At 49.4% G+C, this 18,516-nt stretch overlaps 1 protein-coding gene across 3 annotated transcripts in view; it reads right to left on the reverse strand.

Moving 5' to 3' along the window:
- The window catches only part of Runx1 (RUNX family transcription factor 1), a 220,564-nt gene that overhangs the window by 58,933 nt on the left and 143,115 nt on the right, over nucleotides 1-18,516 (reverse strand). For all 3 annotated transcript variants that reach the window (XM_021725306.3, XM_078044596.1, XM_078044595.1), the window contains one exon: nucleotides 526-630. In XM_021725306.3, the coding sequence (XP_021580981.2) occupies nucleotides 526-630 (105 nt within the window). The remainder of the gene's footprint in view (nucleotides 1-525; nucleotides 631-18,516) is intronic.

An 18,516-nucleotide genomic window follows, 5' to 3' on the forward strand; every position in this document is an offset into this window, starting at 1 on the left:
GGGATTTTCATCTATGCCAGAAAAAAGAAGAGGCTCATTTTCAGAGTTTTCATCTCTGGCTTTAACAAATTAATGAAAACAGGCATGGATCACCCCAGGCCAGGCTAGGGTCCCCAGGCGGGTCAGCCCTTTCTGGTCCACTTTGACCCTCAGGTCTTTTTTTTTTTTTTTTTTTGTCTACCCTGTACCGGACCAATCTTCTATTCATTGTTTGTTTCTGATAATACTGAACTTCACTTACTGTTGAGGAACTTGTCTTTAGTCTCATTCAGCTCTAAAATGGTTCCAACGTGCACTTGAGTCAGCTAAATTTCCTTTTGACCTCTAAAAGCATGATTCAAAAACAGCCCAGTGCCCAGAGACAACATCAGAAGTGAATGTGTTGACAATGAAATTCCTTCTCTCTGCAGGGCCCTGACATCTCCCTGAGTGGGGGGGGAGACTGAAGCCACAGACTGTGAGAAACAGTGGGCTCCTGAGTGCACCAAGCCAGAGAGTGTACCGACCCCAAGGGGGCCCACTTACTTCGGGGTTCTCGGGGTCCGTCCACTGTGATTTTGATGGCTCTGTGGTAGGTGGCTACTTGCGGTGGGTTTGTGAACACGGTGATGGTCAGAGTGAAGCTCTTCCCTGTTGGGACACAAAACAGAATGAAAGGAATGAGGGGGTGGCCCGAATACGTCTGTGGGGTAACTGATCATTCACTAATGCTCTCCAGCTCTTAGGGGAGAGGCGGGCACTTCAGGCCAGGCCAGGGTCCCCAGGCGGGTCTGCTCTGCTGGGTCTGGGATGCACACCTCTGGCATCGGTCCAGGTGCAGCTACAGGGCTCTCCGTTGCTCCCCAGCCAGCAACACAGGCTCAGGGTGAGGCTCCAGGGATCACAGAGTCGGACTGGCAGCTCTCCGTCCCTGTCCCTCATCTCCACCCATCGCCCGCCCCAATTATTTATAAAATCAGGGCGAAGAGGAACAGAAGGAAACTGCATCTTTCCCTCTTTTTGCACATCTCAGGATTAGAAAAGACAGAATTCTAAATCTGAGGATATGCTCAGTTAGAATCACTCTGTCTTTTTAGATATTAATTGCTGGTTGGCTTTAGATATTATTTGTAAATACCCAGAGTTATCAGGGACACTCACGGGATTGTCTAGAATGAAATTCATGGCCAGTAAATGAGCTTAAGGATACGTAACCGACAGACCAGGTGCAGTAAGCACTAGATACACAGGTGGAGAGCCTTGCACACGCTTTGCCTGCGCTTAGGAAAGGTGAGCGCACCTTCACTGCCTGTGTTTAAACACAATTCTTCCCGGACAAGTGACGTGGGGGATGGATTCTGGGTGAGAACTCTGCTGGACCTATGGCAAGTCCTCAGGCCTGCACAGCCTTGGGCCTCAGTGTGCTTGCCTGGAAGGTGGGGACACAGAACTTCTACCTTCTAGGGTCCCGGGGAGGACGCAGGAGCTCATGTCAGCCAAACCATGAGCACAGAGACCGTTACAGGCGGTCAGAGGTGTGTGTCTTCTCTGTTGCTCAGAGTCTAACATTTGAACCCATATCTACGTGCAGTTCTTCAATTAGCACAATTTCTCGTAATCGTGCAGCAGAAACAGGACCCAAAATAAATGAAAGGAAAACAAGCCATGCCCATCCCCCACGTCATGCATCATTTTAAAACTCAGCTCGTCTTCCGCCCGACGTTAGGGAGAGGGGGATGTTTCCATAGAAGGGAAGGCCACGGAAACTGCTCCAGGGCCACCGCGAGCCAGGGACCCCTCAGGAGGTGCCTCCACCTAGCGATCCCCAAGGACGTGGATCCACCTCCTGACCCCACACAGGAGGTGGGAGGATGGCGCCTATTTTGCCTCAAAAGACCCTGTGGACCACGGCAAGGTGGCCAGGAGACGCTGTCCCCCCCCCCCCGCCCCCAGCTGCTTCTCCTTTGGGAGAGTCCTGTCCAGCTTTAGAGCCTCGCCACCCTCAGACAGATGTGATGGTGACATTCCAGATGGTGTCCTGCCCTGGCATCCAGCAGCTCTGGAGGAACAGAGGGCAGAGGCTCTGGCTGGGCCGGCCAGGAGGTGTAGGACGGCGGCGGCACAGAGGCCCCTCGCTAGGTCGCTGCTGGCTGAGAAGACCCCCTGCTGGGGAAGACGCTTCCTCCAGGCCCCACGGTCAGTCTGTCCCTCCTCATCAAAAACCCATGAAGGTCACGACTATATCATCAAGATGCACTCTCAGAGCCAGCTTCTAGAATCTTCCCCATTGTAGGGCCTGAGGGGTCTCTGTCACCCTGCCACATACCCAGCCACTCAGGAGTTGCTGCTTGAGACCCCCTGCCTTTGGAGACTGCTGGCACTGGCTGCCAGCGCTCCAGGCGGCCTCCCCTGCGGAGGGCAGTGTGCCCTGTGGAGGGCAGTGTGCTCTGTGGTGTTTCCAGCAGCCTATAAGCCCTCTCCCCTTCCATTACCCAGGGCCTAGCTCCTCAGGACAGGGACCACGCACGCTGTGTACCCGGCAGACACCACTGGGAAAGGGGGACATGGGAGGGGCTGCCGGGGAGAGGGATGGGGCACCAGCAATGGCAGTGACACTTCCCAGTCCTAAGAAGGCCTTGGGTGCTGGAGGGAGAGACGGGGCAGTCGGCTCCCCCACGGGCGAGAGCTAGGAGGCCCGTGACATGCAGATGTCACATTCTCCAATCGCCACCCATTGGCCCCAGACACCGCGACTGCTTCCTCTGTCACCGTTGGCTCTGGTACTTCATAGGCTTCCTAAAAACGCCCTGTCCATTCCCCGGGGCTGCCACGATGAGCAGCCACAAACAGGTGGCTTAAAACCACCGGCGCCTACGGTCCACAGCTCTGGGGGCCAGTGGGAAGCCACGGCGTGGGTAGGGTCGCACATCCCTCCAAGGCGCTGGGGCACCTTCCTGCCTCCTCCTGGCTGCTGGTAGCTGCCAGCGCTGCTCGGCAATCCCTGCTCCCCTTCACGTGGCTGTCGCCCATCTCCCTCTCCTGGTCAGGACGGCAGTCATGGACTTGGGCCCTGCCCAGGCCAGCACACCTCACCTGAGCTGGATGGCGCCTGTGAAGTCACTATTTCTAAATGAGACTATTTTGAGATTCCAGGCAGATGTGAATTTTTAGGGATGCTGTTCAACACAGCAGCAACTGATCTAAGGGTTCGTTTTGCCCTCTGCAACAGTCTTGCTCCTACCCTGGTCCTCCCATGGCTGTCCTATCCACGATTTCCTAAATGACATCAAAGAATGTGCTCAGCACACTGGCATTTTTAGGTCTGTGTAGAGCTTACGACTTTTCAACACTCGCCCATACAGCATTTCATTTGGTATTCACAATAACCTCATAAAATAAACAAGATAGACTTTACTACCTTTAATTAACAGATAGCCAAACTAAGACTCAGAGAAGTTAAGTAATTTTCTCAAATTCACACAGCTCCTTCATAGAGCAGAGTCCCCAAGATTTACTCTCACTGTTCTTTGTGTTATTGTTGCCGTTGTCATGAATCTCCATCTGCAAACCAGGACAAGGAATCCAAACTCATGGTACTCTACCTCTGTTCCAAAAATGGAGGATTGTTCCCGTGACTAATGTACATGAACTGTCCTGTGAACCTGGAAGACTGTGAACCTGGATCAGGGTTGAAAAGCAGGTTCTTTGGGGGCTGCATTTGGGCTTCCAGCTGCTGAGCCCCCTGAGGAGCCCTGGGTAACCTCGGAGCAGCCGACAGAGGAGGGAAATTCAAACAAAGTGGGGGTTTGCCCAATCTGTGCCTGCCATCCTAAGGGCAGACACAGGGAGTCCGCCCAGCAAGGCGGGGTCCTCTCTGCCAGGTGTCTGGTCCACCCGGCAGGTGACCTGCAGTCCTGGGCACCACGGCCTCGGTCTGCAGTGAGTAGGTACGAGGATGTCTGCACATTACCTCGCAGACGGGGTGACTGTCTTCTCCCAGGAGACTGGTGTTTCTCTGGGGTGAAAGCCCTGCCTTCCTCTTCCTGTGTCTTCCTGGGGCCAGACCCGGCATGCCCTTGACAATGGGCTCCAGGTAGCCACTGGGCATGGCTGCCTAAAGCCCGCGCTCCGCCCACCAGCCCCCGGCTGCCGAGATGCAGCCCTTCTTGGCCAGCACCTGCAGAAGTGGGCGCTGCCCCCCGGAGCACACCTGTCATTAGCCAAATTCCCTCATTAAAGCGACCTGCGGGCCTGGTATTTCAAGTGCGTGGGTGTGGGCAGCGAGAGACTCTCAAGTGTTTTTCTCAGCAAGCTGCAGCCAGAATAGCAAGAAGTCTAAGGGCGGCAGAGGCCAGGCTGGCTGCAAAACAACACCCCGATCTCTGGGCAGGGTGGGGGGCTGAGGGCCAGGCTGCCCCAGGGAGAGCCCACGTCCTTACTCACAACCTAGCAGGGCCCCCATCCCCAGCTCCCAGGCCTCGAGACCAGCAGAGGCTTTGGCTCCAGGGCTGCCCCACGGGTGCTGCTGAAAGGGGGAGCCGCAGCGCAGGCACCAAGGAACGGGACACACGGAGATCCTCCTTCTCCTGCTCACAGACGCCTGGCCAAAGCAGCAGCCGCCCTTCTGACCAGGCATGGGCCAGGAGGACAATAAGAAGCAGCAGGACTGAATAAGAAGGTGCAAAGAAGCCACAGGGGAGGGTTGGGTTGTCCTGACTTAAGTGTGGAAGCCCAGAGAGACAATCCCTTGCTTATCTAACAAGTGGAGGTAGAAACACAGGGTGACAGCTAATAGTGCAGACTCTCAAGTTGAACCACCTTTGTTCAGAAATGCCACTTGCTAGCTGTGTGGCCTCGGGCCAGTCACTTCACCTCTCTGGGGCCTCTTGTCATCTGTAAGAGGGAAGACAACGATCTTTCCATCTCAGCCTTGTTATGCAGGTAAAAATGAACATGGATGTGAAAGCAGGGCACTGAGCAAGCTCTCAGAAAACATCAGGAAAATTATTAAAGACAAGGCAAATGTTATTTCACAATCCTGGAGCTGGGGGAGCTGGCATGGCGAAGAGCTGGATGAACGGCCGTGCACATCGGATGTGTGCCTGTGTGTCCAGCAGGTGACGGAGCTGCTACCAGGCCCGAGTTCAACTCGAACTTCAAGTTCAAGTTCACTTCTGCCTCACCAGCTGGCAGCCTTCATAAGGTGCAACTGCGACTGGCTGGTCCGCTACATAAACAAGCCCGGCCACGGCAACAAGTGTTGTCTCCCCCGACGCCAGTGTGTCCATCCAAATGGCAGGGCAAAATACTAACTGCTTTATTTAGTTGGGAAGAAGGTCACGGGGTGAGCCTTCCTGGACACTTGCTGCCCAGCCGTGCTGTCCAAGGCAGGGCTGCAGGAGGCCCCGGGTCTAGGCTGAATGGTGGAGCCAGTGGCTGACCGTGTGCTGAGAGGGCAGGGCTGGACCCTGCAAGTCTGCATGCACCCCGCTTCTCACCATGTCTGGGAAGTGGTCAAACCTCAGAACTGCTGCGAATATGCACTCTGCTCCCCAAAAAGTCAGGGTGAGGAGGAAACCAAGGCAAAAACTCCAGGGGTCACTGCAGGGCCAGTCCCGAGGAGGGGGCACGTGGATACCTCTGCTGCTGCACAGGCATGCACACGCACACACCACATGGGACCCTCCACACCACAGCACAGGCCGGGCTGCAACTGTCACTCTCCCGGGAGTGAGTCATCTTCTCCCTCCAAGGGCAGTGCTGGGGGCATCCGAAACTAGCCCTCTGTCCCGGAAAGGAAGGCCTCAGGCAAAGGCTCAGTCTTCCCTGAGAGTGGGACCTCGCCCTTCAAGAAGCATGTTTTGAGCAACTAATAAAAAATTTTTTTTTTTAAAAAAAGAAGCACAATATGAACATTTTTCACACACTTGTGTATCTCTGTAGGAAACCGCTTGTGCCCACAAACTGGGAGCACCCAAGAGAGTGGGAGAGGAGAAATGAAAGGAAAAAATACAGACTTCTTTTTTTTTTTTGGTGGGGGGGTACCAGGGATTGAACCCAGCCACAGCCACAGTCCTTTTTGCATTGTCTTTAGAGACAGGGTCTCACTGAGCTGCTCAGAGCCTGGCTAAGTTTCTGTGGCTGGCTTTGAACTCAACACCTGCAGAGAGCCAGGGAGGACTCAAAGTCAGCTCTTTGCAAATGTGGGAAATCCCCCAAAGATCCTGAAAGGGTGCAGGGGGATTTCTCCTTAGACTGAAGATGACTCCAGGTCTAATTTTGATCACAATTAAGTATTAAAATCAATGCACCGTTAGATTCCAGTGGCAATCTGCATTTTGGAGTATTTCACAACACACTTTCAATTATTTCTTACTTTTCCATAGGAACAGCCTGACAAAATTCATGCAACCACGTCTCTGCCATCTCCTACCCCACACTCTTTCTGACAGTAAAGCTGCATAACTGATTTATTTGAGAATTTGTGAACAGGAAACAAATCCTTCAACTTGTACAAATCTCCTGGTTTCTCAAAATTGAGTTGAATTCAGCTGTCAGTGTATCTCCACTCGTGTGCAAAGTGCCCCACGTGTGCAGATGCCCTTATCCATGTCACCTGAGTCCAGACAGGCAGAATGTGGACCAGAGGCCCAGGACTGGCACAGGAACAAAGCCCAAGAGCCAGGGGCTTAAAATAGAGAACACGGTTTTCCGTAGGGGCAGCATCTGTATGGAACGAGGAATTATTTGGAAAATAGCTATTTTATTTAGAGAAAACCAAACCGTGAGAAGCATTTTCTCTCAAGAAGTTGTAGGGAGATGAGACATTTGAGGACAGGGGTCACATTTGATTCATCCCTGTATCTTCTCTTCAGGAGTTGTTAAAAAATTTGAAAAGTGAATCAAGGAATCACTCCGTCAGCTTGGTGTCTTGGCTTGGCTCTTCTTGGTGTCTAACTCCACTTGGAGAGAACTGCTTTCCTTTTGGAGGCGGGAAGAGCTCAGACTTAAAACAGGAATGGATGGGAAGCCTGTTCCTTCACGAGGGACACAGTGGGTCCTTTGGTCCACATCAGAGGGTTCTGTATCCAAGGGGTCAGCCAACCACAGAACGAAATATTCAGGGACAAGATACTGCCTCTGTCCTGAGACTGGACGGACTTTTTCTTGTCATTGCCTCATAAAGGTTACAGTGTAACAGCGATTACATAGCTCTCACATTGCATCAGGCATGTCATTAGCTATGACTTAAAATACATGGGAGAGCTGGGTGCAGTGTCAGAGATCTAATCCTAGTGACTCAGGAGGCCAAGGTAGGAGGATTGCAAGTTTGAGGCAGGCCTCAGAAACTTAGCAAGACCCTGTCTCAAAATACAAATTAAAAAATGACTGGGGATGCAGGTTAGCATTAAAGTCTCCCCAGGTTTGATGCCCAGGACCACACAACCATACCCACAAAATAATGATAAAAAGAAAAAGTCTATTAGACAAAAGGATTTATGTAGGTTACATGCAAACACTAAGGACTGGAACATCCACAGAATCTGGCATCTGCAGGGGTGGACTCTGCCCCTCACCACCATGAGGGCTAAACAAATCACCTCCCACCCTAAAAAGGACCCTGGTGCTCTCCTGCACTTTGTGCTTTTCTTTCTCCATGCTTCACACTCCCTTCCCATCCTCCTGATTCTCTTGGTCCCAGAGTTCCCAGTGACTCAGCGGAGTCACCCACCTAGCGGGCCATGAATGCACAGTTCACTGTAGGCCAAGACACCCAGGAGAGCCGCTGCTTGGCACACCCTCTACCCCAGGCTCCACTCATCCACCACGGTGTACTCCAGCCAGAGGCCACACAGGGCAGAATGACCTTCCAGGTTGGCTGATGCCCCAGCCTATGTGTGCCCAGAGCCCAGAGCCTCAAGCACATAGTGCATGCCATCTGGAGCCACAACAGGGATGCCCAAGGCTGGGCAGCTGGGCCTTCAGATCCCGAGAGCCTGGACAGCCAGGTAGACTGGATGCTGTAGGGCCAGAGGGAAGTTCAAGGCCAGACTGGGGTGCCAGCTGACGTCTGGGTACAGCTACCTTTACCCAATGGGTGTTTGAAACGGAACTTACACGTGTCTGCGGCTGCCCGATTGGAAACCGGTTCTCCACCTCTGGATTGTCTGGAGTCCCTAGAACTCTCCAAGTGTCTCTTCCTTCTCCAAACCTGATCCACATGTCTGCTATGTTTACACTTGGTGATGGCACTTGTCTGCTGGTGCCCTCCTTGTCGTTAGGGTCAGATCAGTTCCTAGTGTGGACTCGAGGCCTTTAAGGGCATCCCTGCCCCGGCCCTCTCCTAGGCCTCTTGAACTGGCCACCAGCATGTGCCCTGGCTCCTCCAAGACTTGGTGTTCCCACCCCACGCTTAGTTCTCTGCTGGATGCCTCCACCTCAACAGCGTTCTTGTCACCTGCAGGTCTCAGCAAAGATGACAACCTGTCTGGGGAGACTGAGTGCCCCTTTGCCAGGTTATGCATCAGTGTTCATTTGCTCCCATCACACCTGCTCTCTGCCCTCCTGCTGTCCTCTACAGACAGTGATGGCCTGCTTGTCCTGCTCCTCTCTCGCCCCCAAAGGCTCAGCCCAACTTTGTATCTCCAGTGCTAACCCAGTGCCTGACACACAGTAGACACACGGTAGACGCATGAGGAGGATATGAGGAAGGCAGGCAGGCAGGCAGGAAGTGCCCTCCATTGATGACCCAGGGACAAGGCCGGGGAACAGTTACAATGAATCAGAAATAGACACTATGTTTCAACAACAATAGTCAGTGCCCAGCAAATGTTTGTAGGAATTATTATGCGTGCATTTATTTGTGACTGTAAGAAACTCTTGCTGTATCTCGGGACTGTCATTTCAGCTCTATAATAAGATAAAGGAATGCAAGTCCCTTGCTGTGAAGGAAGGACTGGATTGTGGAAATCTCTGCCATTCCTAACTTTCTGAATCAGTAAGACACGTGCTGCCTCCAGCCAGCTGTCTTCTCTCCTCCCTCCGTGACTGTCACTGTAGAAGGAAATAGTGTCACGGAAAGGAAAGCCATGGCTCTTCTTCCTGCCATGTTACCTACATGCAGCACTTTAACCCTTCTAACGACCTTGTGGGGCCAGGATAAAAGACACGTCACACCTATCCACAGAAGGGGAGACTGAGGCCCTGAGGGAGTCCTGCAGGACGCCCTATTTTCATAGGATGTCACACTACCTTCCTAAGATCTGCAGAGCTGTTGCAAATGGACGTGTGTTTCTATGGGGTTACTATGAATCAGAGGAATATTAAATGGACACAGTGGTCCCAGTGTAATCTAGAGCCCAGGGATTTGGCGAGCACGCAAGATAACCGTTCAGAAAGACACCTCTCCCATTAGCAGCCTGGTCAATCAGTTCTTGGGTTTACATTTGGCCACAAGAGACAAACACGCACGGACATTTGCGTGCAATTTAGGAAAATGCTGAGATACAATCTTCAGAATGGCTTCCGGTGGAAGAGTCAGCGTGGCCCGGAGTATGGTCCAGGGCAAGCTGCGGTGACACCACCATAAAACTCCCCTCCACTTGGGTGGAGGCAGCAATTATGGCTCAGGAAGAATGTGATGCTGCTGGGTGCCAGCCTGTGCAGCCCAGCGACGGGACAAAGGGATTATTCTGCTTCATTGTTAAAATGCAGTGTTTATTGTTAAAATACGATCGGGAATTAAAAGGGGCATTATGAATCATAAATATTTGCATGCCATTAATGTTTGAACAAAAGAGCTGGAAGGGCTGAGTGGGGAGGACTTCTTTTCCCATGAAAAACAGCGCCTCAAATTACAGCGCATATTTAATTTCATCTCTGCCATCGCTAATCTGAAATCTCAGTGCCTGTTGCGTAATAACCCCTTTGGGGCCTCAGAACTCCACGGGCTAAGGAAGAGGGATAAGTGTCAATTCTGCCTTCTGGAAAACTCATCCACTTTGACCAACAAAGAGCAGGCCCCCGGGTGATGCTGTTGCTTGCTGTGAACTCACGGTCCTCACTGTCTACTTCAGAGTTGGTGTCACTGCAGAGATCTTACCAAGCAAAGAAATGAGCCCATGCTTTCCTGGGGGTAATCCGTCCTCACTGCCCTCCTGGCTCCCGTGGAGCAAGGCAGAATCGGGCTTGGACTGGTCAAGCTACTTGTTCCTGGTGACGTACTTTTAAGTCAGGAATTCTCAACTAAGGGCAGTCGTCCCTGCTCCTCAGGGGACATCTGGCAATCCTGCAGACTTTTCTGGTTGTCACAACTGGGAAGGAGGTGCACTGGTTACTGGATCAAGGGCAGGGAGGCTACCAACATTCCACAGCTCAGGGAACAGCCCTGCCCAGCACAGAGCCACCAGGCTGAAGTGTCAGCAGTGGCTCAGTTGAATCTGCTTCCTCTTGGTGAAGTATACAGTGAAGCCCACGTAGGACCACTGGGCTCTACTGCCTGGGGCAAAACAGTCCCGGAAGTCATCCGTGTGCAGATATGTCCTGAGTGTCCCCACGGTGTGCCAGGCCCGGACCTCATGGCCGAGATGCCACTCGGACGGAGCCTCTCTGGGTATGAGCTGGGTCTCTTGCTTGTGGACAATTCTTGTTGGTCCCCCTCCGGATGCTTTCCGGACACATCTTGGCTTCTGTTCCACCGTGCGGGGGTCCAGGGACTCTGGAGTAGGCCCCTCCCACCACAGCTGTTCTGAGATCTCCCCCTAGTGACCTTCACTTCCAGGCACATCTGCAACCTGTGTGTCCTGTGGGCTCCGGGCAGTCCCCAGCTCCATCACCAAGGGAACGCCCACCTGGACTAACTCTTCCCATCACTAAAGACTTGACACACAACTGAGCTCTCCGCCAGACCTGGGAGCTCCGAGGAAGGAGAAGTAGAGCGTCCCAGGGGAGCTAAAGCAAGCTGGTGGAGAGAAAAACAACGGAACAGTAGCCGCCACTTAGTCCAGAAAGGCAGCCTGCCACAGAAGAACACCTGGAGGAGTCTCCTTAGACCTGGAGATTTCAAACCACCTCTCCCTGAATCTCAGTGCAAAACCAGGGGACAGCTAACCCACTCATGGGGGGACGTGGGGGACACTCCAGAAGCACCCAGCCATGCTTCTGCCTGTGGAAGCCACCAACCCAGCCCAGGGGCAGCAAACCTGGCTATGCTCAGAGACAGGCCAGAGAGCTGGGCCTAGGTCTCCTCTCCTCTCCATTTTTATTTCAGGTGCACACACAGCCCTTTTGGAGTCTAGGGCTCTGTGGTGACAATTAGCATGGCCTTACTGTTAGCGCTTTTTAACTCTAGTAAACTGTGCCCATCACATTAATTGGCGTTCGTGAATCAGTGGATCTGTGGCCCCTAGAAGGAAATGCTCAGGGAGAGCACTGGACCTGCGCCATGTGACCTCCACGAGGGAGTGGCCACAGTCAGGAGGCTCCGGGAAGAGCTGTCCCTGATGTGTAGACCACCCCACTAGCAGCCTCTCTGTCCTCTGGCTACCACACAGCCCTGATGGCAGGTGAGTCTGACCGACGTGCAGCGACAGCACAATTCTATGCACTTTAAACACTGGGATGTTTTCTTTTTAAAAGCTTAAATTCAGTGATTCTCTCTCATTTCATTTTTTTATGATGTGTAATTTTTTTTTCTTTTTTTCAGTACCAGCGATTGAACCCAGGAGCTTTTAACCACTGAGCCACATCCCTATCCCCTTTTAATGTTTTATTTAGAGACAGGGTCTCACTAAGGATCTTGGTTAAGGCTTCACTAAGTTGCGGAGGCTGACTCTGAACTTGCAATCCTCCTGCCTCAGCCTCCTGAGCTGCTGGGATTACAGGCTTGCACCACTGTGGCCGGCTGCATGTAAATTTTTAAATTAAGTTTTTCATAAACTTTGTCGGGAGACAGACATGGTGGGGGGAGGGGCAAGGGAGATATGACAACTTATGAATACTGCGGTGCTAGGTCCGGGCTTTGCAATTGGTCTCCTCAGTTTCAGCATGACTGATATTTTGGATTAGGACTTTGTTGAAGGAAGCTGTCCTGCACAGAGTAGGATATTCAGCTGATCCCTGGCCTCTACCACTAGAAGCCAGAAGCAGTCCTCAAAAAATCATGTGTGATAATCTAAAATGTCCACCGTTATTACCAAATGTCCCCTAGGGGTCAAAGACCGGAAGCTGATAACCACTGAACAACAGGAGTATTCTCAAAATTGATAAGCGGAGCCATAGATAAGATAATAAGTGTGACCTCCCCTCAGTTTAAATGGAAAGACAAAAGCAAAACATTTATCATAGGTTCTGGAGACACTAGTTAAAGAGGCAGACGAAGCCTTATTGATGACATAAGTTGACAGCGTCTCATTAATGACAGATAGATAGGTGGACAGGTAGATAACTAATAGCACACAATGGTTTCAGACAGGAAGAAGGAACACAGCCATGAAGTCCTGCAACCAATGGCCAGGGCCATCGGGGGTGTTTCCACCTCCAACATCCCTCTTACATCACCTCCAACACCCCTCCTTCATCATCTACCAGCACGTCCGTGGCTGACGGCACTAGAGCCAGCCTCGTTGCTGAGCCTCACACACCTTTGTTGAAGGCCGGCCAGGCCCCCTCACTGGCCAGGCGCCTCCCTGGGTCAGGTGGTGGGAGGTGGTGAGACTGGGCAGCCCGTGGTGGGCTGCCCGTGCTCCATGATGATGGTCTTAAATCTCATGGTAAAAGCAGGCAGTAGCCTAAGTTGCAAAATAGACAGGAAAATTACTTCCATCTTTGGGAAAAATACAGTTTAAGTGGTTCCTGAATAAATGCTTCCTCACTGAGGAAGCCGAATGGCACGAGCCTCTTAGGAAGTGACTGGGATTCCCTCACAAGTTATGGGTCTCCAACTCCGTGATGGCCTCATTGGAGAAAATTCGATAATTGAATCTCAAATGAAATTCCTGGATGGGATATTGCTGCCCAGCGTAGGCTGAAAGAGGTCAGGCGATGCTCGATTCCCAAATCAGAGCAGCGCTAAATGAGCGCCATTCTAACTCCATTCCTGACACAGACCAAAATGCATCTCTGTTGTCTGCGGAACTCACGTTGGAACTATGCACTGAGGGAAGGCACCACTGAAATCCACGATTGCAGGCTGCTAAAAACAAGCACCACGTGTGGGGTTCATCGGGCCTGCACCTTACGGGGAGCAGACAATGCTGGCACCTTTGAACAAATTCACAGACAGCTCATTAAATCCACTTGACCCACTTATTAATTTCTGTTAATTCTTTAGTTCGGGAAGTGTCATCAGCATGGATTTAGTCCTCAAAGACATCTTGGTCCAAGAAACCCCTCAATGGAAGTATGTATGGTCACACACACACACACACACACACACATACACACACACGTAACTGGCTAAGAGTCCAACAGAGTCTTCAAAAGTGGGCAACCACTGCAGATTGACAGCACAGTCGGCCCTCTGTATCCACGGGTTCTGCATCCATACATTGAACCAACTATAGATCTGATCAAAACTGAGCATGTACAGACTTTTTCTTGTCATTATTCCTAAACAGCATAGTATGACAACTATTTACAGGGCATTGACATTGAATTAGGTATGAGCAGCAGTCTAGAGACAGCTCAAACTGGACGGGAGGATGTGACTAGGTGGTACGCAAATACTACATCACTGATAGAAGGGACCCAAGCATCTGCAGATTTGGGTATCCAAGGCAGGGGGTGTCCTGGAGCCCATTCCCCATGGATACGGAGGGGCGACTGTACACGTTCCTCATAAACATCCCTTGCTGATCTAAACTTGTTTTATAATCATCAGCAGAGAGAGAGAACAGTCATCAGACATTACACCATCTCTCTGTTTCAACAAGCAATTTTTCTTTAAAACTGGAAAAAAATTCCAGAAATACAGAATATGTTCTTCCATAACCAGCCTTCTCCACCCTCCCTCACCCCTCGCCAACCAGCACAAAAAGAAAATACAAAACTGATTTATTAAAACCAGAGGCGCGTTGCAGCCGCTGGCTGGACCAGTGTTTATGTCTCTAACGCTTGCTGCCGAAACAGGAAGCTCTAAAAATCACTCAACCATGACTTCTCTCCAAGGCGCTTTCTGATTGATAGTCTTCTGTCTTGACCAAAGAGAACTGGCTCCACCAAGCTGGCTGGTGAGGAAGGGGTCGAGGGCGGGCGGAGAGAACAGCTTCTGCCCATCAAGTGAAAAATACTGTTCCTACAAATAACCTCAATTAAGAAAAGCTGTCCAACACCATGGGCAATGGCTGGCACTTCATAAAATCAGCAAGAGGACCATGAAGGGATAAATTGTGACACTGTTTGTTGCAGGCACAAGTTTTCAAGTAAGTTTTGCTCTGGTCCTTGCCACAGCAAGGCTTTAAGCAGGGCAGGGAACAACTTGCTTGAAGAAAGTGTTGTTCCTCTTTTATTGGCGAGTGTAAAAGAGAGTGAGAAACCTGATCTCTGGAGATGAATTCGACATCAGACCACAGATGCAAGCTCGTGACCTGCCATGGAAAGGCGGCATTTGCCAGGGCTGGCTGGGGCTTGCTCTATCAGAAGCAGGTCTTTTTTCATCCTTATTTGCTCACAGTTAAATCTCAAGAAAGCAAATTTCAATCTATATGCTATTTAAAAGTGTAGATCAATAACAATAGAGAAAAAGCGGGTGGGGGATGAGAGACTGGGTTTTAACATAACTGGTGTCTTCTTCTTGTATTTTCTCTAGGAGATCTGATTGCCATCCTGTATCTAGAACGTTATCCGTGGAATGTCTCTGGGGTTGGCAGATGGATTCTTTTTTCCTTTCCCTGTTATATGAAATCTGTCATGTAGTAGAGAATGACTTGGATTCTATGATATTATTGTGAGTCATTCAGACTATCTTTCAGTAAAAACCACTACATAAAGACTTGTCTCTCATTTAGAATATGGGTACAGTTCGCCAGTTCCCAGTTATACCTTCTCTTCCTCACCACCACAGTCTGCCACTCAACTGAATGACAACGTGTCCATTCCGTGCTCGGAATGATGTAAAAGAACTTAATGATGTCAATTCCTTAAGCAACCAACTTCACATAAATATGAAACAGCCCAGAATTTGACAAGAGAAATATTACAACAAGGAAGATATCCACAGTGAGAGCGAAATGAAGGAATTTCACCTTATAAAAGCGTCAAGAAAGGATCCTACACTGAAAGAGGATAAGGTTAAGGTTGCCAGGGAAACCATCATAAACACCAAGAAATGAAACCCCATCCTGACAGGCCACAGAACACTCAGCATCCCAGGATTGGGCCTGGGATTCCCAAGGTGGCCCTGCAGCAAGGGGCTGGTGCATACAAAAGGGAACAGGCTGCAGTGTCTGTGACAGGACGGGCCGCCTCCCCTTTACAAGTGATTACATTCACCCACACCGGGTGGCCATCCAAAGGCTTGGAAGGGCAGCCTGGATGGGATTTATCTCCAATCCTACTAACCAAGTCCTGGCTATAACAAAAGAAGGCCACGAGCAAAACAGCTCAGGGGGCAAGGAAATGCCCACCTCATTTACTCGCGTATTTTTTCATTTTCCAGATATCTACTTGATGAGACCTTGTGCTAGACTGACGCACTGTGGTCAATGTGAAGTTCTAAATTCACAGATTCCTGGCCTGGCACCCATGGATCCCCAGAAGTTTTACAAACAAACTCCAGAAGCTCTGGAAACTTAAAACTGTACAGGAAATTTCGTACACAAGGGCATATTTTTCTTCTTGGGGAAAAGTCTTCCAAAGGATTTTCGACATTACGTATGACATTTTAAAAAATGTATTCTGAGAAAAAAGAGAAGGAAATCTGCAAGGGATTCTCTTTCCCTGTTTATGATGTGGCTGATGATATGGTTTGGTAGATTTGTTTGGTTCTGAAATGAAATAACTAGAGCTGTATTCACGGATGGATCGATTTCTCTCTAGCTGATTAAATACGTCAACAGGGACAAAGCACTCACAGACGTCATTGCTAAAATTTCTTAGATGTCTCCACCTGAAGCCGTGACACACTTATAACTCTGAACATATCGGGAGCATCTGCATTAACTGCAGGTAAAAACTTATGCAAACTGCTGTGTTCAATAATCTCACTAAAGAGAATCGCTTTTGACCCTGAACTTGGGATTTTCTGGAGATGACTGATAGTCCCAGGCCATGTGGTTAAAATGTGCATTGTTCTGAACAACCAACTGTATCCTCTCCTAATCTCTAACTCCCAGAGCCCCCTACCTCCCTCCTCTGGGATCAGCTATCTCTTCTTCCTTGGCTATTTATCTTTTCTTCCTTGTAAAGGTGACCAATTCACATGGTGATACTGAATCAAAGGGAGAAACTTTCCAAGGCTGGGATATAGCCCGAATTAGATTTAAGCTGCCAGGGAGAAAAAGGAGGAAATGGAAGAAAACGAAGAAGGTTCGGGCTTCTGAGGCCTTCACCCATATTTTTAGGGGCCAGTGCAGTTAGCAGGGCTGTGGAAGCCGGACAGGCAGGTTTTCCCAGTTACAGGCTGAACCCGAGGTTAGGAGCTGTGATTCTGGACTCCAGCCAGCGCCCGGACAGATCAGTTTTGTACGACAGAAAAATTGGTAATCTCTGGCAATTTCTCTGAGGTTTATGATCCCCACAGTCGGGCAACTAGGAAAATAAAGGGAACATCTTTTTCTACCTTTCATCCTGCACTAGGCACCTGGCCCCTTTGGGAATCCATCAGACGAGTGGCTTTGGATAGAATTAAAAATTGGTACTGAAATGAGTAGATGAGCAATGGACCTTCTGGGCCACCATGGGGTGCATCAAGGCCAAGGGCTTATTTTCAAAAGCAGAAAATGAAACAATAGATAGTCTTAAGATCACCTAATTAAAAAAAAAAAGAGACTTTTAAAGGATAAGATTCAGTAAGGAAGATTAAGACTAATTGTCAAAATTAGTGAGAATCATCTGCTCTCCTCCTAATGAGAAGCAAATTGCAAAGAAAAAATAAATAAATAAAAGCAAAAAGAAGAGGAGGCGGATGGGGGGTGGGAGAAGAAGAAAGCCTGGCAGGCTCTGATGTTGACACTTACACTAGAAAAAACAAAATCAAATTACACTTTACAACTATGGAGTAAAATTGTGAGACCAAGTCAAATTGGGCCTCTTGATAGCTCATTTGTCTTATGCATTGATAACCCCTTTGTCCCCCCAAAATCACTTAAGACCAATATTACACACGCTAGACATAATCAGGTCAAATGTTCAATTAGTGTTCCTGTACTTTTGATTACTTATTATCATTCATGGGAAGGAGAGTCTGTGCAAAACACATATTGCCATTTATGGCATTTAGTTTTTCATTCCAGGGTATGAGAAGACAGCCCAGCCTCGGCTGTAGCTATGTCACGCTGGGGGGTTTATGCAAACTCAAGGGCACACTGGCACAAATCAGGCAGCCGAGCGCAAACAATCCACGCCTTAGGGAAACAGTTCACTGTTACCCAAGTCAACGCAAGCACCTATTAGTCACTCACTCAAAACAGAAACGGCCAACAAGGGATAAGAACTCAGCCCCCACTACCAGAAAAATAAGCACGCTGCTTTCAAAACCTCCTTCTCTACAATCGCCGATTTACTGCACGTTGCCAGAAAGCCACTATTGAACTCCTTATGGGAAAATGTCACTGGCGTGGGTCATTAAGTAGCTTTGAAAACTTTTAGAATCAAAATCTGACACACAGCCCCACACAGGCGCATATTATGAAAATAATCCTTTCTCTGGAAAAGCAACCAAATGATACTATACTCGGCTATCAATTTTTTGAAAGGAGACATCCACAATAACTGGACTAAGACTGTTAGCCAGGCAGGTGGACCCGGCAAGGCGGGCCCTTTATCTTTTATTGGCTTCTCACCCATTCTGCCAGCGACTCATCCGGGGCCTTCAAGATGATTTCTAAACACACATCTCTGAATCATAATGCAAATTCCATTTGCTGAAAGGCAGGGACTTTTAATATAACAAGTGAACCCATTTAATGACGTGTGCTTTTATATCTTACAGCATCACTCGTACTTTCAATCAGTGGATATGGTTTTCTCTGCATTACCCTATTATTAACATAGTTACTACTGTGAGCATACATTTTCAATCATGTTCTAAGTTTTCCATTTTCTCCAGCTATGATTATTTTATGAAAATGATCCAGACAGCAAGGGTAGCAAAAAACAAACAAACAACAACAACAACAACAACAACAACAACAAACAGTCCCAAAATCCAATACATGTCTGCCCCTTTCCCCTGTTCCACTAATACAATTCTATAAGAATGCAGATTTTCTAATATTTTTGAGTGCCTTTATAAAGAATAATGACTACTCCTGTAGTTGATCTTTTCATTTTTTTCTTTTTTACAATACAAGGATTATTGTTACTAGGTATTTATCGTGT

The sequence above is a fragment of the Ictidomys tridecemlineatus genome, chromosome 3 (assembly GCF_052094955.1).
Source record: "Ictidomys tridecemlineatus isolate mIctTri1 chromosome 3, mIctTri1.hap1, whole genome shotgun sequence".
Taxonomy (NCBI): domain Eukaryota; kingdom Metazoa; phylum Chordata; class Mammalia; order Rodentia; family Sciuridae; genus Ictidomys; species Ictidomys tridecemlineatus.